Raw genomic sequence first — 27,953 nt, forward strand, 5'->3', positions numbered from 1 at the left:
GCACACATTAACATGTGTGTCACTGATTAAACGTCAGATGTCATTAGTTAAACATGCCAACGTGCTCTAAGGCTACGAGTTTGTTACAATGAACAGATCCGTGCACACCTCCAGATATCAGTCCCAGTTCACACACTGTGAGAACTTTATCAGCTTTAAGAAAACATGCTGTGTGACTGCCTACATGTATCTTACAGCCAGAGTGCTATTCAAACCCATGCTAAATGGCACAACTTGGTTTATAATTAGACAAAGGCACTGGTTAGACTTGAGTGTGATCAGACCTCCAGTTTGAAAAAGGTGTTGGGCTGGAGACTCCAGCTCATACAGCCAACATGTTGTTTGTGTCACTCACCGCGGTATCCTCTGTGTGACAGTACAGTGGCCATCAGATCTCTGAAATATGGACAACTGTTTTCTCTGATTTATAATTGATGAATGCAGAGTGTGGAGAAGCTGTGTTTGCGTGCAGCAGGAGCGTCTGTGATGAAGTTCACTCAGGGAGACGTTTCCATGGACGGGACAGAGCACATTTTGCTTGCTGATGGTTTAAAAATGGTAAATGGTCTGTATTTGTATAGCGCTTTACTTGGTCCTAAGGACCCCAAAGCGCTTTACACATCCAGTCATCCACCCATTCACACACTGGTGATGGCAGCTACATTGTAGCCACAGCCACCCTGGGGCACTGACAGAGGCGAGGCTGCCGGACACTGGCGCCACCGGGCCCTCTGACCACCACCAGCAGACAACGGCTGTATTGTCCAAGGACACAACGACCGAGACTGTCGGAGCCGGGGCTCAAACCGGCAACCTTCCGATTACAAGGCGAACGCCCAACTCTTGAGCCACGATCGCCCACGATCGTTTAACATACATGCCAGGTGTACTTTTGATGAAAGTCAAGCTGAGCAGATGAGGAGGCACAAAGTGAAACAGAGACACATACAGTCCACATGAAAGACTCGCTGCTATTCGCTCACTTTGTGAAACACATGTGGCTGCTTTAAAGCTTGATGGCCCGAACCTGCATCCCAAACATGAACCCTGCCTGCAGGCTGGACTAGTGTCCTGTCATTAAATCCACCAGCCTGGAGGTGTGGAGATGCTAACAAGATGTTTTGGAAAGTAATTGTTATCACCCTTTAAATATGAATGAAAGTGGAAATTACCACAAATAAATTTGCACTGTTGAAGAGCTTTGGGTAAACAAACTGTTTCTTATTCAAATGGCATTAAAGTTCTCAGGGGTCTCAGGCCACTCTGTACATTTAAAACAACAACAAAATATCATAAAAAATAAAATCTGTCTGTGTTCATCTCATTGCTATAATATAAAACTCCATCTGAGAGAAGACAAACAACAAAATTCAAAGCAGTGAGCAGTTATAGTGATAGCACCTAAGTGCGCTGTGCTGTAAGGCAGCTCGGTTCAACGTCGTCACAGAGAAACAGATGAATTGGTAGAAATGTTTTAAACACGCCTCTTACAGTTTATTGTCAGGACTTCGAGGAAGACCAAGTAACCTCTGAGGGAAGAGATGCAACAAACCAATCGACATTCACAATTTAGAGTCGGTGCCAGCAAGCCCCACAACTACCCCACACTACAGGGTCACTTTACTAACGTTCAGTCTGCAGCTGCTCTCAGGTGTGTAGCATGTTACAGAAACAGCAGCTGTTGCAGGTTCAACCAAACACTGAAACAGCTGCGGCCCACAGACGCTGGCTCACACTGAGCCAACAGGGAGCTTTAGCCTCGTGAGACCCGAACTCTTCCACAGCAGCATTTTTAATTTCTCTTTGATATTTGGTCACATTGTTTTTACATTGATCGGGCCCCAAAGAATTACCAGATTTCTTTTTTTTTTTTACCTTATTTTTGTTTTTAAGAAACATGAGAGCCACATATGAGGATATTCGTTTAAAATGTTGATAGATTAGTAGCAGTATAATGTCCTCGTGAGTAGATATCAGGCTCCTGTACAGCACAGTTCAATATTTTGGTCTAGATAACCCAAAATGTGATGTCCACATATGTGGACGGCAGGTCCTAGGAGGGTAAACCTGTCCTCAAGCTTAGGCCACAGCTAAGCTCAGGAGCTAATTATAAATAGGTACCTTACTAGGAGACAAGTTTGTTTCCTTCTGGCTGTCCCTTTCTACTTTAAGCTATTACTCAAGATTTGGAATAAGTTACATCGTCTTTCTTTAAGTCTTGATTGGAAATCTTCTCATTTTTCTTGACAATAATAAAGAAAATCATCTCTGTAATACAGAAAAGAATACATTTGTTAACTATGCGTCACAGTAACCAGTACTGCCTGTGTACTGGGAGAGAGAGCTCCTCACAGTGATATTAAGGCCCTTTCAGACACGCAGTGAGGTGTAGCTGAACTTCTCCACAGTGAGATCAGTGTGTGAGACAGCTTCAGGCTTCCTGATTGGGAAATGCATCAGTCTAATCATACTGTAAAATAGAAACAGGCGAGCAACAACAAACAGGTCCAGGACACAGAGTCATTCCTCCAGCTGTGCCCGTGTGGATTCAGACGTTACTGTAAATGAGCCGGCCCTTAACATCACAATGCAACAGAAAAGTGAGTGCGTGTCTGAAAGGGACTTAAGCTGTGTGTTATCTGTGTCGTGCACGTCTCCTGATGCTCAGCGTGCGCATACAAAGGCAAAGCTTCTGCTGAGAACGACCCGTCTCAGTCTTTAATAAAAATCCAACTGAAGCAAACTGCCTCCAGACAGCAGCAGTGAGAAACTACAGGAAGCAGGAGAGGATCTAAAGCTTGTTGAATGGCAGTAACATTGACTTTACTTCTTTAAAAAGTCTTGGGCGAGTAGACAAGGATTCGACACCAGGTGTATTCTCATTTTGGACACAGCTAAAGAGAAACCTGAATAACAAAATGTGACGCAGATCTGCCCGACCACCTGGACTGGTTGCACTCCAGGTGGTTTTGCAGGCGTGAGTGTTTCCAGATGGAGATGACCTCGGGGTGTGCCGCAGGTGCGGGTGTCTGGTTTAGGACTGCTGGCTGTTCCACTGGTTGGCCATAGGCCTGCGGAGCAGCTCCTCCACATGACGAGCCACATCCATGGTGTCCTCGAGATCAAAGTCCCCATCGGGATCCAACATGCCGTCAGCCCTGACAGGACAGCAGCGAAGATGGTCAATGGAAAACAATGTTATAGCATCATCATGGATGGTTTACATTCCTGAATGAAGCAGTGACAACAAAGACACCCAAAACCAGTATTGATAGTTTGCATTGTTTACAAACTGTCTGGACTAGGCTGCAGCCTGTAATTCATTATTATCAGGAAGTCCTAAAAACTCCCTGAAAAGCCTTCAGCTAATCCAAAATGCTGCAGCAAGAGTCCTGACAGGGACTAGAAAGAGAGAGCAGATTTCTCCTGTTTTAGCTTCCTGTTAAATCCAGAATTCAAAATCCTGCTCCTCACATACAAGGTCTTAAATAATCAGGCCCCATCTTATCTTAATGACCTTGTAGTACCATATCACCCTATTAGAGCGCTCCGCTCTCGCTCTGCAGGCCTACTTGTTGTTCCTAGAGTATTTAAAAGTAGAATGGGAGGCAGAGCCTTCAGTTTTCAGGCCCCTCTTCTGTGGAACCAGCTTCCAGTTTCCACTCCTGCCTGAGTTATGCTGCATTATGCGTAGGCTGTTTCTTCTTCAGTCACCTTTTTCACTCACTACGTGGTTACATGCCACTCTGCGTTTAATCAACACCATTATTAATCACTGGCTCTTTTCCACAGCGTGTCTTTCTCCCGTCTTCCTGTAGATGGCGCTCCTCCCAGAGCCTGGTTCTGCCACACAGGTTGTTGGTTCAATCCCAGGCTGCTCCAGTCTGCATGTTGCAATATCTTTGGACATGATACTGAGCACCAGCTTTCCCCTGATGCATTTACTGAATGCCAATATTGATCATGTATAATATATCCATTACATATCTATTATAAATATTATTGTTTTAAATATCAGCATGATGATTTTTACCACAGAATTTTGTTGCATGAAGCAATGATCATGTGTACATGCTGTGCTGCCAAACCTCAGTGTTCTTGGTGAATCTGACTTAAGAACAAAACGTTTCCTGGATTTATGAAGGTTATGAAGTACTACTGCACAGCACAAATGTCAAAGGCATTCTGACTAATTTTGTGTTTTCACATGTTTATAAGAGTTTTATTAAACATATGCACACGTGCAAAAAGAAAGCTGCTTACATGGGAGGGTAGACGTTGAAGTTGTTGGGGTGGGTCACAGAGGGAGAAGCAGTCTGGTCCATGAATGCAGTAGCTCCTGCACTGGGTTCAGGGTTCGGGGTGGTGAATCTATCAGAGACATGCCACACTTCACTTTAGCCTACTGCAGCATTACTAAAAGAGCACATTTTACAATGATATTCGTTTTTATTTATATTACTAATATATTTATATTCAGGTTAATATTCAGATAATATTGAGTTGAGTGTTTATAAGTTTTGAGTGCAGATATCAACATTATTCTTATTTTGACTGCAAAAAAAGAGCGAGTGGAGAACGGAGAGAGAACAACATGGTTAAGAAACAGCTGCTGCACATCAACTCTCTTCCACCATCTTCCCAGCCAGCAAGCTAACGCCAAGCTAGAAAACCAGTGATGTTACTGGTGCAGTGTACATTTTCACCACTAGATGTCAGCAGACTACAATCCAGCTACTGTAGCTGCTGTTCACCTGTAGTGAGTGCAGGCTGTCAGTCAGCTGTCAGCATATATCCTATTTACTGTGGTGGACGCTGTTAATGTAAGAAGTTTGATACTGAGGTGAGCTGCTGAGGAAATCCTGAACTTCAGGTGTTGCTGTTCTTGCTTCTGTTGAACATGACAACCGTGCTCTAAGGTCACATTTTGCCGTTAATGCAACTTTTTTTGATCTAACATTGTTTGGCTTGGACACTTAAACAACAAACTCTCATACGAGGTGAATGTAATCAGTGTCTCGTTGCCAGCTGCCCAGCAACAGCAGGGACACATGTCTAAACTGGAGGTAATTAACAACAAGTAACGGTAACGGTATGAAGATGTTTCTGCACGGTTTCATGTGTTAGAGCCTCAGGTAGGCAGGAATAACACGGAGGTGTCAGTGAGCGAGGAGGCAGGTGAGGAAAACGGAGACATGATGTCATAACTATCACTGTGCAGAACTATAACTTATATTTAAACCTAGTTAAGTAACGTAATGCATTAAAGGAACGTTTAAGAAGATTAGTTTTACATTAAATTATAGTGTTAGCGATCTTTATAGCTGCTAGTAAAGTTATGACTAACACAGAAATACTCTGCTGGGTCGTAGCGTTTTCTGCTTGAAATTTTAATCCTGCTCAACAAAAATAAGGAAAACAAAAGGTGCAGATACAAAGCTTCACATGTGGGAGTGACAAACTGACACAAAGGTAGCAGATTTCCTGTGGCAGTTTGACACAGAGACACTTACTCTGGCACGACTTGTTTGATCTGTGGTTTCACATATCCATCAACTGCTTTTGCTGGTAAGAACAAAACAAAAGATAAAATAAAACAGTAGATATGTGTTATGGTAACAGTGAAGTGTCGATGTTAAAAATGAGCTGACACATACAAAGTGGGGGGGTGTAGTACTTGGCGAAGACTTCGTCTTTGGGCCGGTCAGGATACAGATACAGGAGATGGTTCAGGTCACTGATGCGGTCAGCCAGCGAGCGAATAGAGAAGTCCTTGGTTGTGTAAGGCAGCAGATTCCAGACCAGTCTCTCACCTACACAAAAGAACCGAGGATTGCAGTGATCGCATGCAAAAGGACGGACGCAGAGACAGCGTCTCATAATCATCAGTAGGCTTTGTGCCACGCTGAGTGTTTCTGTGTGGACATGTCACTCAAGGACAAGTTCACAGGCTGTGACTGACAGAAGAAGATCAACCTGTGTCTCCAGCAGAGCAAAAGCTTCATGTGGACTTTTTGAAAGTGTGTTTTGTGTGGCAGCAGTGCATTGTATATGTAACAGAGCCAGAAAGCAGAGCCACTGCGTACCTGATTTGTTGGGGTTTTCTGCCACCCAGGCGATGGTGATGCCTCCAATCTCAGAGTCGCTGAACCGCAGCAGGAAAGTGCCGTTGGGTTTGGACATCAGCATGTCCTGTGCCTGCTGCTTGTTTACAAAGCCCAGAATGGCCCTGCGGACACACACAGTTACACACTAAAACACCACCGGTGCACTGTCACAAGTGCTCTGTGCTGCCCTCACCCCACCAGCTCTGCTACAGCACAAAGCTCGTTTAAAGCTGACAGTCGAGATCATTTTTCAATCTATCATACAAGACAAATCTTCATTCCAGATTCTCGCAGAAGGAACATAAATAAAAGTGATTACCCATCATTCCAGTGAGGCTTCAGGTGTTTCTTCATAAGCTCTACTACTCCATCAAACCACTGCCAGAAGGTGAAGTTGCGTCCAGGTAAGCTTTCCTGTGTAAAACACATTTCTTCAGTGGGTTCATATGCACACTGCTTATGACCTTTATGTTTCCAATGATATGATGCTGCTTCCTGATTGTCTCTGCAGCCTTAAAAAGGAAACCTCTCCAGTCTAAAACTATGGAAAAGTCCACTTTTACTTAGGAAGTAAGAGAACAAGTAGCAACCAGGTGCTGCTAATCAAATGTGCGTGATTAAGTGATGACCAGAAAGTGTGAGCACCTCGACAAAAGCAGAAGATTTGGATGTATGCTGGTCTAGAGCATCAGGGTGTGTGCTAATACAAACACAATCTTCCCAGGAGCGGATGTCCAATCAAATTCACACCAGGCCCAGACCACGCAAGAATCACAAAAACAAAACAAACCCAGAGCTACGTGTCCGTCAGCTTGTTGCTCCAACTCTTTTATTTACACGTAGTTTACACTGTAAATATACTTTTATTCTTTGATTTCGCTCGGTTGTGTTCTCATTCGTTTTGGCTTCTAAACAGAGAGTGTTTCACCTTGTGTGAGCACGTGTGCTGAAATTATAATAAAAATCCTCGTATCCTTGAATCATGATGATGGATTGAGGCAGCTTTTCACAAAAGCGCACGCACGCACACTTTAAAGCAGTGGTTCCCAAACCTTTTTTGCTGCGCCCCCCTTTCTTTTCAAGAAAAATGTTCGCGCCCCCCGCCTGCACGTGCGCACGCACACATCCTCCAACCACACGCGCCCATATTTTGCTCCATTGCGGTTTATTTCACACCTCAAACATGTAGTAAACAATTAAGCAAATAAAAGTAAACTGCAATAAATGACAGGTAGTAATAAAATAAACTACCAACTCTTTTACGCTGCGTCCGCACCTACACGGGTATTTTTGAACACGCAGCTGTTTCGTCCACGTAAACGATGTTTTGAATCACCGAAAATGGAGGTTTTTTTAAAAAAAATCCTTTTTTGCGTTTCCGTGTGGACGAGGAATACAGAGTTCATCACGCAACGTCAAAGGTATGCGCCTTTATTCACATCACGCTGTGGCCACGTTATTGTTTACAGGAGATGAACTGCAGAATGGCAGATAGAGACCAAATACTGTTAATCTGACTGTCTGCAGGTTTTACAAGCAGTTACTTCCATTTACAAAGGCAGTGTGATTATTTTACCTGTAGTTTTTTTCCTGAGTAATAATGTTCAACATTGCATCAATACATTTTTCAAAAAATGCCTCTCTGTGCAAAATGGGTTTAAAAACATAAACAGCTGTGGGATCCTGTTTGTCTGTGATTTGAACAATCGTGGCAGGATCAGCCTGATGTTATTTGTATCCCGCTGTAACTTTACTGTATAAAGTATAGTATAGTATGTATATCTCCAAAATGTCAGGAGTAGTTAGTCATTACAAGAAGTGTTTGTGAACTAAATCAAGAATGTGGGATCCTGTTTGTCCGTGATTTAAACAGCCCAGCGCTGCTCCCGACGCAGGGAAACCAACCCTGCAGGGAGACCTACCTCGGCACCTGTGCAGGTGAAATCAAAGGGCAGATTTGCTTCACCATATTTTCTAGTCTTTGGCTTAGAATGAAGTTGGTTTGGAAACATATTCAGCGATGCTTCATCTCCTGCTTTGCGTTTCTGTAGGCGCCCGTGCTAGCAGTGTCCAAGCGTTTTGTCCCCCCCCCCCCCCCCTTTTCATTCCGCGCCCCCCCTGCCATGGCTTTGCGCACCCCCCCCCCCCAGGGGGCGGGCCCCACACTTTGGGAAGGTCTGCTTTAAAGCATGCTGAAGTCTGTGCACAAACGAGGGTTGTCTGCAGACCCATGCATGCCATGACACGTGTGTTGCAACATGAAACTACAGATTACATTTATAATGACGTTAATTTATGCCCTTGGACAGAGTGGGGAACACCTGCATTTAACTGCTATTTTATACATATCGACACATCAGACACGTCAGAGTGCGCCGATGCCTGCAACCCATGTCCTCAGTGTCTCAAACAAATACGCCTTACTAAGGTCTGTGGCTGGGAAGTTACTACAAACTGCACTAAATTCTACGTAAAAACATTTCTTACTTTGTGCACATGGGAGATGTTAAGTAATTAGCACAGGTGGCTCTGTGCTGTGAGCACGGTGCCAGGATTCTGGCTCTGTGCTGCAACTCATTGTGAGTGTTCAGAGCCTCACAGTAATGCTGGGATTACGCCGTGCACACAGAATGACCTCAATGCTATCAAGGAAACTAAAGAGGACCTCACGAACCACGCTGACAAAAAAAACAAAAACAAAAAAACAAAAAACGGCCGACATACAAACAACCCTGACGAAAACTGAATCCTGTCTCAATGCGCTTTCTGAGCAGGTTGAGGAGACGGAGCGCAAACAAAGACGACATTAGAGACGCACATAACCGTGTCGATAAAATGGCTGCGAGAGAAGGAGATCGAATATGCGCTGATGTACCCAGCTCAGCTTCGCATCAGGCACCAGGGATCTATCAAAGTTTTCCCCACTCCTGCCGAAGCACAACGCTCTCTAAAAGATCTTCCGAGTCAGTAGACTAAAGTGATCTAATGTGATTTCAACAAAGCAATTCGCTCTTATAGGTACTCTCAGATGAGAAGCCCTCCACTGTTAACTTTGGGGGTGGGGGCGACATGAAGGAAGAAAAGACTACATCAATCATTGACATAGAAACTCTCCATCCTCTATTTTTCAGACGAATTGGAGATACAACTTATCCGGTATTAGATAACTAATAGAAATAATTGCTCGTTAGTCAGTTAAAATAATGTGTACGAATTCATAAAAGTACAGATTTTGTGAGCATTTATGATCATGATATCAACCCCCTACTAGATGAGTGTGATCACATCTTGATCAACCAGTTTATTTGTCTCTTATACAGTTATGTTCTATATCTGACTGTAAAATTCAGTGCTTAGCTGTAAATATTTCACTGAGAGTGGCTAAACCCATATGGAAACGATATATATAAATCTTATAACGTTTGTATCTGTCTTGTGTGAAACTTGTATGAAAAGCATATAAGAGTGAAAACAGATATAAGATCCCTTGAAAAATTATATAATGAAACTTGTATGTTTTGGATACTTACTAAAACAATATATGAAAGTAATGAGAAAGTGGCCACTTTCATGAGTAATCACCTAAGTTTTTACTATTTCTTTTCCATATGGGAAGTTTGAACCTTAGCAGCTGCCTGGGCCTCCACTACTGTCACCTACCTAATGTGGTTTTGTTACAGGGGTTTTATTTTAACGTTTTGGGGTTATGTTTGGTCTCTTACCAAACATTTTACTCACACAACTGTTCACACAGCTCCCTGGTCTAGGCCGTATCTTACTATTATACCCATGTGCAGAGCTTCACCACATTGAAACTCAGGAAAGCAGGAATGTGTTCAGAAATCCCCAGAGTTGAATACCATGACACTTACCCGTCCAGGATATTCATATAAAAAACTTAAATTACAGTTCATCTAACTTGTATATCTTGGAATATTAGAGGATCAATTCACCCATCAAGAGGAAGAAAATGCTGACATCCTTAAAGAGGCAGAGTGTAGATGTCGCTTTTATCCAGGAGAGTCACCTCACAGACGCTGAACATTTAAAATTACGTAGACCTGGGTGGGCAATGTTTTTTACTCGTCATATACTTCCAAAGCAAGAGGCGTCTCCCTGCTTATTAATAAACACCTGAACTTTCAACTAAACTCAGTTGAAAAGGACAAAAATGGCAGATTCTTACTTGTAGATTGTGAAATAAACAGAAATAAGATAACTTTGGTAAATATATATGGGCCCAACTACGACGACCCTTTATTCTTTAACAACTTAATTATGAAACTGGCTACAATTGAGGGCCAGTATATTGTGGGTGGAGACTTTAATTTGGTCCTAAATCCTTCTCTGGATCGGTCCTCACCCAAAACATCTTTATTATCCAAGGCAGCAACAGCACTGAACCAAGCTATGAAGGATATAGGCTAGAGCTGGGCGATAGAACGATAACGATATGTATCGCGATATAACTTTTACTTGATAGAGAAATTAAGCTATCGCGATAGACCTCGCTGCTCTTGTCCTCAAAAAAAAAAAAAAAAAAAAAAAAAAAGGTCAGCCAGTCCAAATTAAGTAGCGCAGAGCCGAACCAATCACAGCCGCAGCGTCACGTCGCGTGACTTGTTACGTACAGCACAAGTGCCAAGCCGCACGTGTGTTTGTTTGGGAAGCAGCCAGCGCGTAATGGAGGAAATGAGTGTGCCGACTAGAAAAATCAACCGAGCGTGACCGAAGAGAAAACAGATGATGGTTCCAACGCCGGAGAGATTGTCGAACGGAGAAGTTCCGTAGTGTGAAGGTATTTCAGCTATTTCAAGTCTGACGAAAAACAGAGTAGCGTGCACTGTAAATTGTGCCGAAAGCAAGTCTGGAAATACAATAAACTGGTGCATGCACACTGTGCGCCACGTTATTGTTTCGGTGAAATGAATTTCTACAATACTGTTAATTCTACTCTCTGCAGTGTTTAAATGCTTACATATACACACAGTTACTGTCCCTCCACACATACGACTCGGTTCTGCTTCTATGCCCCAGCTTTGTTTACTTTTTCCCACCGAGGCTTCTAGACTTCTGATTGGCCAACATTTCTGCACGGTTAGGAATCTAGCGCCACCTGCTGCTTTGGCATGTTCATAGCAGCGTTTTCCTTCATTTCTGCCTTTATGTGTGGACGGGATTATTTTTAAAACGGAAACGGAAAATCTCCGTTTTCAAAAATACCCGTGTACGTGTGGACGTAGCCTCAGTCTCTGACTGGAAGCGCTAATTCATCATTCGGCTTTTGTCAGACTAAAGTAACTGTTACAACTGTTTGAAAAGCTCAGCTATACAACAAGGAGAGATTGAGAATTTCCTTTTAGTTCTCAGTTTATTTGATATTGACAAAAGTTAGTCAGTTTTGTCTGTTCTTCTGTAAAACAAACTAAGATTTATTTTTAGAATTAATATTTTGTTTCTAAGTGGAATTGACAGTTTAGTCTGTTTTGTTTGTTCTATTTTGAAACTTAAACGCTTTAGCGGCTGCCTTTTGTGTAGTTTGCAATATTTGCCTTTATTTAGCTGAAAAAGTCTCGTGTTCCTTAAGTACATCTACCCTGTTGAACTTATTATGGGAAATAAATATTTAAATAAAAACAAGCTGCTGATTATTTCACATTTTACTTGTGAGCAACGGCACATTTAAATCTTACAAATATAGTTATTTGGCTGATATCGTGATAGATATCGTTATCGCCTGAAATGAAAAAAACATATCGTGATATGAAAAAATCTCATATCGCCCAGCTCTAATATAGGCATAACTGATGTGTGGCGAAACCTTCATCCAGGCCAGAGGGACTTCCTTTTTTCACCAGTACATAATACACGCTCTAGAATTGATGTTTCTTGTACCACAACATATGACGGCAACAGTGATAGATTGCTCCTACTTAGCAGCTACTTTTTCAGACCATAATCCCATCAAACTCTCCTGGGCTACCAACATGTCACAACCTGTAACCCACAGGTGGAGGTTTAAAAGTTACATGCTACGAGACTATTTCATATATGAACACTAATATTGAAATATTCCTAGATGCCAATTCAAATTCCTCTTCACATGCCAATATCTGGGAAGCTCTCAACGTCTATATGAGAGGTTTGGTTATGTCATACGGTGCCAATAAGGTTAAAAAAGTTAGAGAGAAGATAACTAAATTGGAGATTGACATTAAAAACTTGGAGCAGGAATATATTGCTACAAAAAAGGAAGAATACCTCAATACATTAACAAAAACAAGGATGCAATATGATAATTTATGCACCAGCAGAGCGGAAGCAGCCATGGCAGGAACTAAACATCACTACTACGAATATGGAAACAAAACAAGTAACTACTGGCCTGGCAAATTAAGAAAGAAACATCTGATAAATTTATACGGACAATATCAACAGAAGATGATAAACTTCTTGATGAATCAGCGCCCATAAAGGCCGAGTTTAAACGGTTCTATGAAGATTTGTATAAATCTGAGCGAGGGGTCGACAGTCAGTGCGCCCCAGGGTGGCTGTGGCTACAATGTAGCTGCCATCACCTGTGTGTGAATGAGTGGATGACTGGATATGTAAAGTGCTTTGGGGTCCTTAGGGACTAGTAAAGCGCTATATACACCGAACAAAAATATAAACGCAACACCTTTGTTACTGCTCTCATTCCCCATGGGATGGACGTAGAGACCTAAAATTCATTCCAGATACACAATATAACCATCCCTCCCAAACAGTGGTCACAAATCAGTCCAAATGTGTGGTAGTGGGCACATCTGCTATATTGAGATAATCCATCCCACCTCACAGGTGTGCCACATCAGGATGCTGATCTGACATCATGAGTAGTGCACAGGTGTACCTCAGACTGCCCACAACAAAAGGCCACCCTGGAATGTGCAGTTTTTTGCGCTATTGGGGGTCTGGGGACCCAGAACCGGTCAGTATCTGGTGTGACCACCATTTGCCTCATGCAGTGCAACACATCGTCGCATGGAGTCTATCAGATTGTCAATTGTGGCCTGTGGAATGTTGGTCCACTCCACTTCAATGGCTGTGCGAGGTTGTTGGATATTCGTGGGAACTGGTACACGCTGTCGTATACGCCGGTCAAGCACATCCCGAACATGCTCAATGGGTGACATGTCCGGTGAGTATGCCGGCCATGCAAGAACTGGGACATTCTCAGCTGCCATCTGCCCTGAACAATGTGAACCATGATTCATCCGTGAAGCGCACACCTCTCCAACGTGCCAGACGCCATCGAATGTGAGCATTTGCCCACACAAGTCTGTTACGGCGACGAGCTGGAGTCAGGTCAAGACCCCGATGAGGACGACGGGCATGCAGTTGAGCGTCCCTGAGACGGTTTCTGACAGTTTGTGCAGAAATTGTTTGGTTGTGCAAACCAATTGTTCCAGCAGCTGTCTGGGTGGCTGGTCTCAGACGATCTTGGAGGTGAACCTGCTGGATGTGGAGGTCCTGGGCTGGTGTGGTTACACGAGGTCTGCGGTTGTGAGGCCAGTTGGATGTGCTGCCATATTCTCTGAAACGCCTGTGGAGACGGCTTATGGTTGAGAAATGAACATTCAATGCACGGGCGACAGATCTGGTTGACATTCCTGCTGTCAGCATGCCAATTGCACGCTCCCTCATTGCTTGTGGCATCTGTGGCATTTTGCTGTGAGACAAAACTGCACATTCCAGGGTGGCCTTTTGTTGTGGGCAGTCTGAGGTACACCTGTGCACTACTCATGATGTCAGATCAGCATCCTGATGTGGCACACCTGTGAGGTGGGATGGATTATCTCAATATGGCAGATGTGCCCACTACCACACATTTGGACTGATTTGTGACCACTGTTTGGGAGGGATGGTTATATTGTGTATCTGGAATGAATTTTAGGTCTCTACGTCCATCCCATGGGGAATGGGAGCAAAAACAAAAGTGTTGCGTTTATATTTTTGTTCAGTGTAAATACAGGCCATTTACTGCTGCAAAAAGATTTATAGATGGAATAACTCTTCCTAAATTACATAATGAGGACAAAGAACGGCTTGATGCAGATATGTCTGAGATGGAGGTTCTCCGAGCCCTCAAGTGTTTACAAATTAATAAGATTCCCAGTCGATTATTATAAGGCTTTCTCTAATAAATGATTGACACCACTTACAAATATGATTAAAGAAGCTTTAGAAAATAATAAATTACCAGAATCATTGGAAATCGCAACAATCACAATACTCCTGAAACTGGGCAAGGACAAACAGATGTGACTCTTACAGACCCCTCAGCCTCTTAAATGCAGATTATAAAATATTATCTAAAGTAATTGCACTGAGATTGGAAGACATCATGACTAAGATAATACACGCTGACCAAACAGGCTTCATTAAAAACAGGCACGGAGCAGATAATGTGCGACGTTTGCTCCATATACTGAACACTGCTCAAAAAAACCAAGACCCCCTGCTAACAATCTCCATGGACGCTAATGAAGCATGTGACAGGATTGAGCCAAGCTTTCTATTTCAGGCGATGGAAGCTATGGGCTTTGGAGAGAAGTTCACCTGTTATGTTAGGACACTTTTTAATGCCCCCAGAGCCAATATCACAACAAATGATGTGCTCTCAGGCACTTTCTCTTTAACCAGAGGCTGCAGACAAGCCTGTCCAAGCTCCCCTTGCTCTTCGCGATTGCGATTGAACCACTACCCGCTGCCATTCGTACTAGTGCCTCCATATCTGCAATCAAATTTGGCACAAGTGAACTTTCTCTATACGCAGATGACCTCCTACTGTACATAACGGACCCTCTTAAATCAATTCCCTCCTTAATGAAGTGTCTTAAAGAATAAAGTGCAGCCTCAGGATACAAGTTAAACTACACCAAAAGTGAGATTGTGCCATCAAATATACAAGACAGCCGTATTAGAGCTCTGACTGACCCATTACAGTGGTGTGATAATGGCTTCACGTACTTTGGTATACAAATTGGTAAATCCGAGGATCAAATATTCAAACTAAATTATATCAAACTGTTGAGCAAACCAAACTTAATATTCAGAGATGGATGGATTTTCCATTATCTCTCATAAGCAGAATTAATGTTATTAAAATGAACACGTTGCCTAAGTTCATTTACTTACTTCAATGTCTCCCTACAAAGGTTCCTAAAAGTTTCTTCAAAGAGCTTCATAAACTTATAACTTCTTTCATATGGCAAAAGAAAAATCCAAGACTCAAACTCTCCTCTTTACAGGCCCCATATTCAAGGGCAGGACTTCATTTACCAAACTTTAGGAACTGTTATCTTGCCTCCCAGTACCGATCAATTTGGATCTGGCTGCATGCAGAGAGCAGTGAGGTTCGATGGGTTCCAATAGAACAACATGAGGTGAACCCTCATTAAAAGATGTTCTATTTTTAGGTACAAAAAATGTCCAAGCTCACAAACTATTTGATATTAAACACCTTCTGCGTCTGGCAGGAATCCCCCTCGCTTCTGAAAATAAATATCTCCTTTCTTAGAAGGACACCCCTATGGGGCAACCCTGACTTCTCTCATCATATTCCTGACCCAATACTGCAGGGATGGAAGGACAGAAATATTCTAACTGTTGCCGACTTATACAGTAATGATTCATTTATTGACTTTCAACAACTATCTACCTCGGGAGTTCAGTCATGTGATCTGTGTGTGTGTTTACATCCCTCCGAGGGCCGACGCAACAGCTGCCTGTGAGAAAATACACACAGTCACAGCAAGACTTCAGACACAAAACCCCGAGGCTTTCATTATTATATCTGGAGACTTTAACCATGCCACACTGGACTCTACTCTGGCTGCTTTTCACCAGTTTGTGAATTGTCCCACAAGGAGCAACAGGACAATTGACCTACTGTATGCTAATGTGAGAGATGCATACAGAGCCACCCCCCTCCCCCCACTAGGGAAGTCAGACCACAACCTGGTTTACCTACAGCCACAATACACACCCCTCGTCCAAAGGCAGCCGGTCACAACGCACTCCATCCGGAGATGGACCCCAGAAAAGGAAGATGCTCTGAGGGACTGCTATGACACCACAGACTGGGATGTGCTCCTGAGCCCACATGGTGAGGACATAGAGGGGGCGACACACTGTCTTACAGACTACCTCAACTTTTGTGTGGACACAGTCGCCCCTGCTAAGACGGTACGGTGTTATCCTAATAACAAACCGTGGGTAACACAGGAAGTCAAAGCTGTCCTCAACATGAAGAAGAAGGCTTTCAGGAGCAAAGTGAAGGAGGAGATGAAAGCAGCACAGCGGGAGGTGAAACGCTGCCTGAGGGAAGCAAAGGACACCTACAGGAGGAAGGTGGAGCAGAAGTTGGAGAGGAACAATATGAGGGAGGTCTGGAATGGTGTGAAAACCATCACAGGCCACAACACCAAGAAAAGCACAGTGGGGGGGACTGTGGAGAAGGGAAACGAACTCAACAACTTCTTCAACAGGTTTGACCAGCCCACAACCCCCCCACCCTCACCCTCACCTTCACTACAGAGTCCAATCCCCACTCTCCTACCTCCCTCGCTTCCCCCGCTTCCTGACACCATGACACCCCCCTCCTCCAATCCCTCTCTCAGCAGCAAGACATCTCCCCCCCTCCCCTCCTCCCAAACATCTCCCAGTGTCACAGTGGATCAGGTCAGGAGACAACTGAGGAAGCTTCGCCCCAGAAAGGCAGCAGGCCCAGACAAGGTGTGTCCTAGGATGCTTAAGGCGTGTGCTGCTGAACTTGGGGAGCCGCTACAACGAGTCTTCAACCTCAGTCTGCGACTGGGGAGAGTGCCCGCCCTATGGAAGACATCCTGCATCGTCCCGGTCCCCAAAAAGAACCGGCCCAATGAGCTGAATGACTTCCGACCGGTGGCACTGACGTCACATCTTATGAAGACTCTAGAGCGGCTCTTCCTCAACCTCCTCCGACCACAGGTACAACATGCCCAGGACCCACTACAGTTTGCATACAAGGCGGGTGTCGGAGTGGAGGATGCCATCCTGTACCTCCTACACAGAGCCCACTCACACCTGGATGGGGGAAAAGGCACGGTCAGGATCCTGTTTCTTGACTTTTCCAGTGCCTTTAATACCATCCGGCCCTGTATGCTTCAGGAAAAACTGAACAGGATGGAGGTGGACCCCTGCCTGGTGGCTTGGATCTCCGACTACCTCACCGACAGACCACAGTACGTCAGGCTGAAGGACATCACGTCTGACACTGTGGTCAGCAGCACAGGAGCACCACAGGGAACTGTGCTGTCCCCTCTTCTCTTCACCCTGTACACCTCTGACTTCTGCTACAACTCTGAATTATGCCACATTCAGAAGTTTGCAGATGACACAGCCATCATGGGGTGTATCTGGGATGATCAGGAAGAGGAGTACAGAAGTCTGGTGAGGAACTTTGTCGCATGGAGTCACACAAACCACCTGCAACTCAACACCTCAAAGACTAAGGAACTGGTTGTGGACTTCGGGAGGTCCAGAGAAGGTCCACTACCGGTTCAGATAGAGGGGGAGGAGGTGGAGGTGGTCAACAAAACAAGTACAAGTACCTCGGGCTGTGGGTGGACAATAAACTGGACTGGTCATGCAACACAGAGCACCTGTATAAAAAAGCCCAAAGCCGACTGTACTTCCTCAGGAGGCTGAGGTCTTTTAACATCTGCAGGAAGCTCCTGAGGATGTTTTACCAGTCTGTGGTTGCTGGAGTACTTTTCTATGCTGTGGTGTGCTGGGGGAGCAGCACAGCAAAGAAGGACTCATCCAGGCTGGAGAAACTGATCAGGAGGGCTAGCTCTGTGGTCGGCATGAAGCTGGACACTCTGGTGACAGTGGCAGAGAAAAGGACATTAAAGAAACTGATGGATATTATGGACAATGCCAGGCATCCTCTGCACACGGCCATTAACAACCAGAAGAGTCTGTTCAGTGACAGGTTGCTTCTCCCCAAGACAAGAACTAACAGACTTAAAAACTCCTTTGTCCCACACGCCATCAGACTGTTTAACTCCTCTCTGGAGGGGAGAGGGAGGGGAAACAGGAGGACAAAGGAGGGGGGAACAACTAAGCTGTAGTGCCTCTGCACCTCACTGTACAATACCTTGTGCAATACTTTTGTAAATAGTCAACAATGCAATAGACTCAATACTTGAAATGTGCAATTCACTTGTATTTTTATTTTTATTCCTATTTATTCTATTTATCCCCTTTGTATATTTTATTTATATTGTCTGTGTATTTATATATATGTGTGTGTGTGTGTGTGTGTGTGTGTGTGTGTGTGTGTGTGTGTGTGTGTATATATATATATATATATATATATATATATATATATATATATATAATATTCTGTAACTCTGTAACTTCTGTCGGTGCTGTGCTTTTTTGGAAATCGAATTTCCCAGAGGAACCCACCCGAGGGATTAATAAAGTTCTATCTAATCTAATCTCTAATCTAAGAATTCAAACTCCCAGGACAAAGTTTCTTCAAATTGCTACAAACAAGAGAGCGGGTCAAGGAGAAATCCAAAGGGTTATTCCCCGAGATACCAAAAGAAACTCATCTTTGCACCAAACCATGGAAGTCAATAAAAGGAATAGCATCTTCTATATATACTATTATCAATAAAAAGTTACCTGACCATAACAAAGCGTCGATAAAAAGAAAATGGGAGACAGACCTGGGCCATGTCTATGAAGAGGTAGAATGGCACCATTTATTGGAACAGGCACAGACCATGTTAATTTCTACAAAACAGGCAAATGCAATTTAACATACTTCATAGGATATATTACACCCCTTATACAGTGGGGCAAAAAAGTATTTAGTCAGCCACCGATTGTGCAAGTTCCCCCACTTAAAATGATGACAGAGGTCAGTAATTTGCACCAGAGGTACACTTCAACTGTGAGAGACAGAATGTGAAAAAAAAATCCATGAATCCACATGGTAGGATTTGTAAAGAATTTATTCGTAAATCAGGGTGGAAAATAAGTATTTGGTCACCTCAAACAAGGAAAATCTCTGGCTCTCACAGACCTGTAACGTCTTCTGTAAGAAGCTTTTCTGTCCCCCACTCGTTACCTGTATGAATGGCACCTGTTTGAACTCATCATCTGTATAAAAGACACCTGTCCACAGCCTCAAACAGTCAGACTCCAAACTCCGCCATGGCCAAGACCAAAGAGCTTTCGAAGGACACCAGGAAAAGTATTGTAGACCTGCACCAGACTGGGAAGAGTGAATCTACAATAGGCAAGCAGCTTGGTGTGAAAAAATCAACTGTGGGAGCGATCATCAGAAAATGGAAGACATACAAGACCACTGATAATCTCCCTCCATCTGGGGCTCCACGCAAGATCTCATCCCGTGGGGTCAAAATGATCATGAGAACGGTGAGCAAAGATCCCAGAACCACACGGGGGGACCTGGTGAATGACCTGCAGAGAGCTGGGACCAAAGTAACAAAGGTCACCATCAGTAACACACTACAACGGCAGGGAATCAAATCCCGCAGTGCCAGACGTGTTCCGCTGCTGAAGCCAGTGCATGTCCAGGCCCGTCTGAAGTTTGCCAGAGAGCACATGGATGATACAGCAGAGGATTGGGAGAATGTCATGTGGTCAGATGAAACCAAAGTAGAACGTTTTGGTATAAACTCAACTCGTCGTGTTTGGAGGAAGAAGAATACTGAGTTGCATCCCAAGAACACCATACCTACTGTGAAGCATGGGGGTGGAAACATCATGCTATGGGGCTGTTTTTCTGCCAAGGGGACAGGACGACTGATCCGTGTTAAGGACAGAATGAATGGGGCCATGTATCGTGAGATTTTGAGCCAAAACCTCCTTCCATCAGTGAGAACTTTGAAGATGAAACGAGGCTGGGTCTTCCAACATGACAATGATCCAAAACACACCGCCCGGGCAACAAAGGAGTGGCTCCGTAAGAAGCATTTGAAAGTCCTGGAGTGGCCTAGCCAGTCTCCAGACCTCAACCCCATAGAAAATCTGTGGCGGGAGTTGAAAGTCCGTGTTGCTCGGCGACAGCCCCAAAACATCACTGCTCTCGAGAAGATCTGCATGGAGGAATGGGCCAAAATACCAGCTACTGTGTGTGCAAACCTGGTAAAGACCTATAGTAAACATTTGACCTCTGTTATTGCCAACAAAGGTTATGTTACAAAGTATTGAGTTGTATTTTTGTTATTGACCAAATACTTATTTTCCACCCTGATTTACCAATAAATTCTTTACAAATCCTACCATGTGGATTCATGGATTTTTTTTTCACATTCTGTCTCTCACAGTTGAAGTGTACCTCTGGTGCAAATTACTGACCTCTGTCATCATTTTAAGTGGGGGAACTTGCACAATCGGTGGCTGACTAAATACTTTTTTGCCCCACTGTAGGTTACATAAAATTGATAATAATTATTCCCCCAAATGTCTGAGATGTAAGGTGACAGATGGTGATCTCCTGCACATGCTGCCCAGTGATAGAAGAGTCCTGGAGACGGGCCATTGAAACAATCTCAAGGGTAATGGGGACCCAAATCGGACTGGACCCAAAACTATGGATTATAGGTGACACAGGTTCTATCAACGTGAATTATCATAAGAAATATTTTATTTTACTTGTGAGTAGTGCAGTGAAAAAATGTATTCGGCTACATTGGGAAGCTGAAAATTCCCCAACACTGAGACACGGGATTAATGAGCTACTGCACACCTGAGAAGATATCGCACAGTGTAAAAGGGAAATATGGAACCTTTGGAAAAATCTGGGGCCCCTTCCTGGCAGTACGACCGTCTCTGGACCTAACAGATCATGGAGGTGACGCAAATCCCCCTGGGTCTGCCTTGAGCTGAGCCCCGGTTGGGCCCTCCTGACTCGGTTTCCTGAATGCTGCAGTTTTATCGTGGGGGTGTTGATTCCTGTGCATGAGAGTTTCTATAGATAGGTGTAAATATGGGCTGTCTGGATACATGAATGTGATGAGGTTGAGAGCCATACAGGGGTAAAGGGGTGGGGGGATGGTGGGGGGGGGTTCACATGATGGGTTTTCTGTTTTGCTCACTTTTTTTTGAGTTCTTTGTTTTTAAAATTCTTTCTGTAATTATCAATGTTGTTATGTTATTGTTATTATTGTTATTATTATTATTATTATTGTATTTTCTGTGTTTGGTTTTCGGATGTCTGAGGTTATCCTTGAAAGGCCCTGAGTGCACCTGGGAGTGCTTCTGTGGTCACAATGACCTGCCATGTTGTGGTTATTTGTTGATATTTGCTCTGTCCCATAGTTGTGAGCTTTCTGTTTGTTTGTTTTTGTTTGTTTTTCCAGGAGGGACTCACCCTGTTGAACTGGGCCCAGGATATGGTCATGCTGCGGTAGTCGTCAGAGTTGTTGCTGCTGCTTGAAAAAGCCTTCTGTGCAAGAAAGACCAGGTTGTCGTCTGACAGGCCACGCCCACTGTGCATCTCTGCCTTGTATTTCATATCGAGGGCCTCGCACAGCTGGGGCCACAGCACCTTCTCTGGCACAATGAACGGCACTCTGCCCTGATGAGAGGAGGAAAAAAGTTCAGCTTCCAACTGCATTTTATTTGTCTCCACATATTCACTGTTTATTTCAAAATATGTGGATTTATTCCAGGTCACAGAATAACACTGAGGCTGCGTGAGGACACGTCCGAGTATTTGGACAGCAGTGGAGCTCTATGGCAGAAAGAAACAGGACGAGATGGGTTAGTCAGCCTGGCACAGGTTCCACAGCATCATTAGTCTGTACAGAACATAGTTCTGTAGGCGTGAGGCCTTCCCTTCAGCAGAACCCCCAGTTTGTTGGCATTTCAGCTACATCTTATTTAATATACAGGCTGTAATTCTTAAGCTGTTCAAGTGAATTTTTTGTAAAATTCATTTGAACAGCTCAAAGCCTGCTCTTCAATCACAAGTCTGCTGTCGTGGCCTGCAGAGGAAAAACAACATAAATCGTGCTCAAACATTAAAGAAGGCACTGAGGTCACCAGCCAACGAGGGGCGGCCAACCTACCGGCTCAGCAAAGGCGTTGTCCCACAGGACCGTAGCTGTTGCGTTGTTGTCCTGGCTGCCGTGCACAATGACGACCACAGGCAGGGACAGAGTCTGCAGGTTACAGAAACACACCACAATTCAATTATAAACTCCAGTCTACTCTAGTAAATGTGGCTGCTCATGTTTAACTCATGTTTAAAAAAGATCAGACACGGAGACGGGGTTTACTTTGACGTGGAAGACCAGCTCGTTGCCCCCAATGCTAAACTGGGACTCAAACAGAACGGTAAACTTCTCCTCTGTCACGGACTCTGCACCTCGACGGTCCGAGCGTTTGATCCGCTTCAGTGACTGTGACACACAAACACGAACATTTAACCAGATTATCTGATTACAGTAAATGTTGTGACTCATAATCACATTCAGTCTGTCATTTATTTTGTCAGAGTGGATCTGTTACAGATGGATTTCCTCTATGCAGTCACAGTGAAGAGACAAAAATAAAAACATGCATATATCACATTTACATCTTCTGTTATGTCCTAACAGTCATCAACATTTATGCATACTGCACTGTGCCATAGAAACCGTTTAGTTTGAGAGTGACATTGGTCAAGAAAAGGAGACGTGTACCATCTTTAATCTGTGCTGTGTCGCTGTGGTTGCTCCCCACAAGATTTCAGACCGACAGGTGAAAAAACTGCAAAGGGCCGCTGATGGAGAGCTACAAACCACCGGGAATCAGCAGCTACAATTGTTTTAAAGTGCAGTAAGGCAGCGGTCTCCAACCTTTTTTGCGCCACGGACCGGTTTATGCCCGACAATATTTTCAGGGACCGGCCTTTAAGGTGTCGCGGATAAATACAACAAAATAAAACTAGTACCGGTGCCGAAAAAAAGAAGATTTATTCATAACACACGTGAAAAGACCCAGGAAAACCGAGTTAATGATAAAAAACAATAACAAAATAACGCTGAAAACCAGACATTTCACACCTGAGCCTCAACTCTCGTGGCCCGGTACCAGTCCGAGGCCCGGGGGTTGGGGACCGCCGCAGTGAGGCACTCAGCCACCAAGACTCCACTGCTGAAGACAAACATGTTGAAGTGTGTTTAAAGTTTGCTGAACAACATTTAGACAAGTCTGTGTAATGCTGGGAGAATATAGTTTGGTCACATGAGACCAAAACTGGACTCTTTGAAGGCTGTAAACACACCGTGTTTGGGTGGCTTCACCCCAAAAACACCACAGCAACACTGAAGTCTGGAGGTGGGAGCATCCTGGTGGGGGGCTGTTTATTCAGCGTACAGCACTGAGACATTAAATATAACTCCAGGAAGGATGAATGGAGACATTGTTGATTAAAATCTGCTGCCATCTACCAGGATGATGAAGATGAAACAAGGATGGATGTTTCAGCAAGACCATGATCTCAAACACAGCCAATGGAAACTGTTGGTTTCAGAGAAATCAAGTAAAGCTGCTGGAACGGCCCAGCCAATCACCTGAGCCGAATCTGTGGGAAGGATCCACGGAGCATTCGGGATTTAGAGACTGTTTGTGTGGTGAGTGGGTCAAAGTCATGAGCAATGATGGGACTGGTTTCTCCATACAGAAGCTGCCATGAACTGTCATCACCAACATTTGTATAAAGTAATAAATAAATGTCCCTGTGTCACTTTGTATTATTACACAACTTCATCTGTGGTTTGATTCCTTTGCACGTCTGGATTGGAAGTGTTGTTACCGACATCTGGTGATAATTTCACATCAAAGCACCTTTAGAAATATATTTACTTAGAGAACTGCTGACGTGTTCAACGTTATTTTACCTGCTGTATATATATATTAGTTGAACTACGTAATCATGTCTGCTTCTTTTCATAAATCACTAAACCAACGTGAGCCTTTTTCAAAACGATCAAACGTTGAAGTATTTTCAGGACTTTAACCCTTTAAGTGCCAGATTAAACATTTGAACTACTGCATTATTTTTTTACCAAAGTTAAAAGCTTGAACACAGCCATCATGATCCCCAAATCAAAACAAAGAAAAAACCAAAACGTACAAAAATGCCCGAGAAACGCACAAGTGTAACAGCTTTATTTAGAGAGACTCACCATGTTTCTGAAGTGTGCACTGAGGGTGCCCGTGGCCTGGTGATACTCCATCACACAGTTGTTATTGAGGATTTCTCCACTGCTTTCACTGTTTAGGATTGAACATATTCTCACTGACTGTTCTTCAAAGCAATGATGATGACGTTAAAACGACATGTTTATGTCACCTGTACAGCCTCACCTGTGCGTACTCTCATTCTTCAGCAAAGCCTTGGCCTGCTGCTCACTAACAATGACAGCTTTGACCTGAGGTGGGTTCATGTGGACGTTGAGCTTCCCGCCCACCAGGAGGCAAACTGTGGCTGCAAATTTGGTCTGGGTTTTTAACACTTGGGGCGGCTGCTTTTCGATGATGAAGGTGCTGTGAAGAAGAGCGATAATGACATTACAGACACCATGCAGGATAAGCAAAGGCATTAAGTGACACAAACTCGGTATGTAAACGTGGGTTATGTTTCAGAAAGTCACTGACAGATGGTGAAGTACGAAGGTCCCAAACACACGTCAGTCTTCTGTCCTGAGACGTGCTGTGTTGCTCCTGGAGTCAAGCTGAGCCTCTCTTCCTGTTTGGGCCTTAAGGCTCGTGACGCTCCTCTGAACATGACGACCGCTCTGGGCTATACTCTGCTTCAGGTCTTTCAGCCTCAGATTACCCAGCTCCTTACTGAAGCTGACGTTGGCATGTCTGTCACAGCGCTGAGTCTTGTCAACCATCAATTTGTCTGGTTGACTGGCAGTGTGAAGCTAACACTTTCACAGGTGGACCCTACGCTATGTGACACATCGTGTTGTGGAGAGACGCGTATAACTCTCCAGTAGTCAGCAGATGTTTGTGTGGATCCTTCACTGTTAGGATTCTTTGTTGTCATTTTCAGTTTCTAGATCATTAGTTTCAGACGTCCTGTTGTACATCTTTTCCATCCAGGACCTCTCTGTCAAACTGCCTTTCTGCACCTGTGAGCCAACCAACACTCTTCCAGGTCACCCACTAACTGGAAGGCTGGTGATACCATCCCAGTCTACTCCAGTCTGCATGCCAAATATCTCTGGGCAAGATACTAAGCCCATGTTGCTCTCCGATGCAAACATCGGCGTATGAATGTTAGCTAGGAAGCGCTGAGAAACAGTGTAGAGTGCTCAGAGTAGAACACCACTACGGAAGAAACGGTCCATTTACCAATGCTTCATCTTGCCTACCAGCCTTTTTCTCCATGGACAGCTCTCTGCAAACATTCTTTACACAGTATACTTGGACATATTTTTTATTTTAATTAGTTTGAAAGTGGTGTTAAGAGTCTGTAACGCCAAGTCTCCACCTCTTACAATTGTCACCATATCAAGCTCTTAAGTTTCTCCTGACCACATCTGAAGAGGATGGAGCCTCTGTAATCTGGTTTGAATTTTCCTCACCTGGTAACCAGGGCAGAGATGATGTCAGTGATGTCAGCATTCAGTTTGCTCAGCAGCTCTACCATGGGCCCCGGCAGAGGAAGCTGCTGGGTGAGATGTTCACAGCGTCGGATCTGCTGTCGGTTCTGCCAGATCAGATCAGCCAGCTTCTCACACCTGAGCAACAAGGAAGCAGAAGGATCACCAGAGATCACCGGCCACATACATCGAGCGGGGCGAACCGCTGATACTGTCCTTTACATCAGCGTAAAGGCATTTAAGACCAAGGAGATCATTGTAGATTTCCGGAAGAGGGGCCATAACAACCATCTGCCTCTCTTCATTGGCAGTGAGGCGGTGGAGAGGGTGAGCAGTTTTAAATTCTTGGGGGTAACTGTGACCGAGGACCTGTCCTGGGGCAACCATATCACCTCAGTTGTACGGAAGGCCCAACAGCGCCTCTACTACCTGAGGAGACTGCGGAGCGCACACATTCCCAGATCTCTGATGTTGAACTTCTACAACTGTGCCATCAGCAGCGTTCTGACGTATGGATTTCTAGTGTGGTTCCCCAGCTGCACCAAGGCCGATCAGCAAGCACTCCAGCGGGTGGTGAAAGAAGCTGGCAGAATTATTGGAACAAGTCTGCCAGAGATCAGTAATATCTTCCCCACTCGCTGTCTGAGGAGGGTGCACAGTATCCTGCGGGACCAACATCACCCTGCGCGCCACCTTTTCCATCTGCTGCCCTCAGGGAGAAGGTACAGGTCTATACAGGCCAGAACATCCAGACTGGCCAACAGCCTGTATCCACAGGCTGTGAGGCTCCTGAACTCTCTGCCCCCCTCTCACGGACAATAACCATATCCAACTTCTTAATAGCAATGAACTGGTCTGCATTGGTGCATCATATCTTTATTCTCTTCCCCCTCCTGCCCCCCCCCCCCCCCCCCTCTTTCTTAAATAGATAACTATCATATCTGATATCATATCTCACAGTACAATAATATTGAATGGGTTGCATTGTTGTATTTTGTCATGTTTCTCAGGTCTTTGTCTGAATTTCTACGAACATTATTGCTAAGGATTGTCTTATTGCATTGGAGTCACACTGGGTTAAATATGTACACTTGGGTTTTAAGGGGTATTTATTATTTTCTTCTTTTTTTTGGGTTGTATGGAAGCCCCAAACGCAATTTCATTGTTCTTGACAATGACAATAAATAAATAAATACTAAATACTAAATATCATAACATTTAACAGATGTTTGTAACATCAGAAAAATAAGATCAATTTCAACAGTAAGTCTCAGTTTCTTTCATGATAAATGTGTAAAAAGACAGAAGTCTGAGCCTGTCCTGTATTCATTCACACGTTTTTGTGGATTCACAGATTTATTTGTAACTGTAAATGGTAAATATGCAGAATCTTATAAAACATATTCTACTCCACCTGAGCCCTCAAAGAGCTTTGCACAACATTCACCCATGCAAGCACTTGTTTCTACGTTTAAGTGCTCATTCACACACAGTCACACTCCAACAGATGCACTACAGAGCAACTTGGGGTTAATATGGACAGAATGTCTTTTTTATATCATGATGACCTAAAAGACCTGCCTGACAGAATGAAACAGGTCACACCACGATCCAAAGAAACAGATGAGAGCCAATCTATGAGTCTGGAAAGAGTGAAAAAGCCGTCTCTAAGGCTCTGGTACTTCACTGAACCATGGATAGAGCCATTATCCACACATGGAGAAAACGTGGAGCAGGTGTAAACATTCCCAGGAATGGTTGGCTAACCAAAGAGCACACCAATGGCTTATCCAGGAGGTTACAGAAGAACATCATCTAAAGAACGGCGGGACTCAGTGAAGGTTAGAGCTCAACAATAAGAGACTGCGCACAAGTTGGAGTGGCCTAATAAATAAAATCCAGTCTCAAATACGACCAAGATGCTTTAGCATGAACCATTCAGCCATTCATGCTGAAGAAACCCTCCAGTGTGTCTGTATTAAGATAACTCCAAAACTCCTCCACAGAGATGTGAAAGGTTAATTGGCCGTCAGCACAGATCTTGCTGCAGAGGCTGGACAACCAGTTATTAGCTTTAAAGTGCCAGCTACTCTTTTCCTACAGGGTCAGTTTGGATAAATCGAATCATCTCTATTTTGTACTTACTTATTTTCTGATATATATCTGATTATATTTG

At 44.0% G+C, this 27,953-nt stretch overlaps 1 protein-coding gene across 1 annotated transcript in view; it reads right to left on the reverse strand.

Moving 5' to 3' along the window:
- Nucleotides 1-1,913: 1,913 nt before the first annotated feature.
- The window catches only part of LOC113027743 (signal transducer and activator of transcription 5B-like), a 50,582-nt gene continuing 24,542 nt past the window's right edge, over nucleotides 1,914-27,953 (reverse strand). The window contains exons 8-19 of the mRNA XM_026177501.1: nucleotides 25,760-25,915; nucleotides 24,531-24,710; nucleotides 24,350-24,437; nucleotides 22,457-22,579; nucleotides 22,247-22,339; nucleotides 21,547-21,753; nucleotides 6,427-6,521; nucleotides 6,087-6,229; nucleotides 5,658-5,813; nucleotides 5,514-5,565; nucleotides 4,264-4,371; nucleotides 1,914-3,158 (exon numbers count right to left, since the gene is read on the reverse strand). Coding sequence (XP_026033286.1) covers nucleotides 3,035-3,158; nucleotides 4,264-4,371; nucleotides 5,514-5,565; nucleotides 5,658-5,813; nucleotides 6,087-6,229; nucleotides 6,427-6,521; nucleotides 21,547-21,753; nucleotides 22,247-22,339; nucleotides 22,457-22,579; nucleotides 24,350-24,437; nucleotides 24,531-24,710; nucleotides 25,760-25,915 — 1,525 coding nt within the window. The 3' untranslated portion in view covers nucleotides 1,914-3,034. The remainder of the gene's footprint in view (nucleotides 3,159-4,263; nucleotides 4,372-5,513; nucleotides 5,566-5,657; nucleotides 5,814-6,086; nucleotides 6,230-6,426; nucleotides 6,522-21,546; nucleotides 21,754-22,246; nucleotides 22,340-22,456; nucleotides 22,580-24,349; nucleotides 24,438-24,530; nucleotides 24,711-25,759; nucleotides 25,916-27,953) is intronic.

This window comes from Astatotilapia calliptera, chromosome 8 (assembly GCF_900246225.1).
Source record: "Astatotilapia calliptera chromosome 8, fAstCal1.2, whole genome shotgun sequence".
NCBI lineage: Eukaryota > Metazoa > Chordata > Actinopteri > Cichliformes > Cichlidae > Astatotilapia > Astatotilapia calliptera.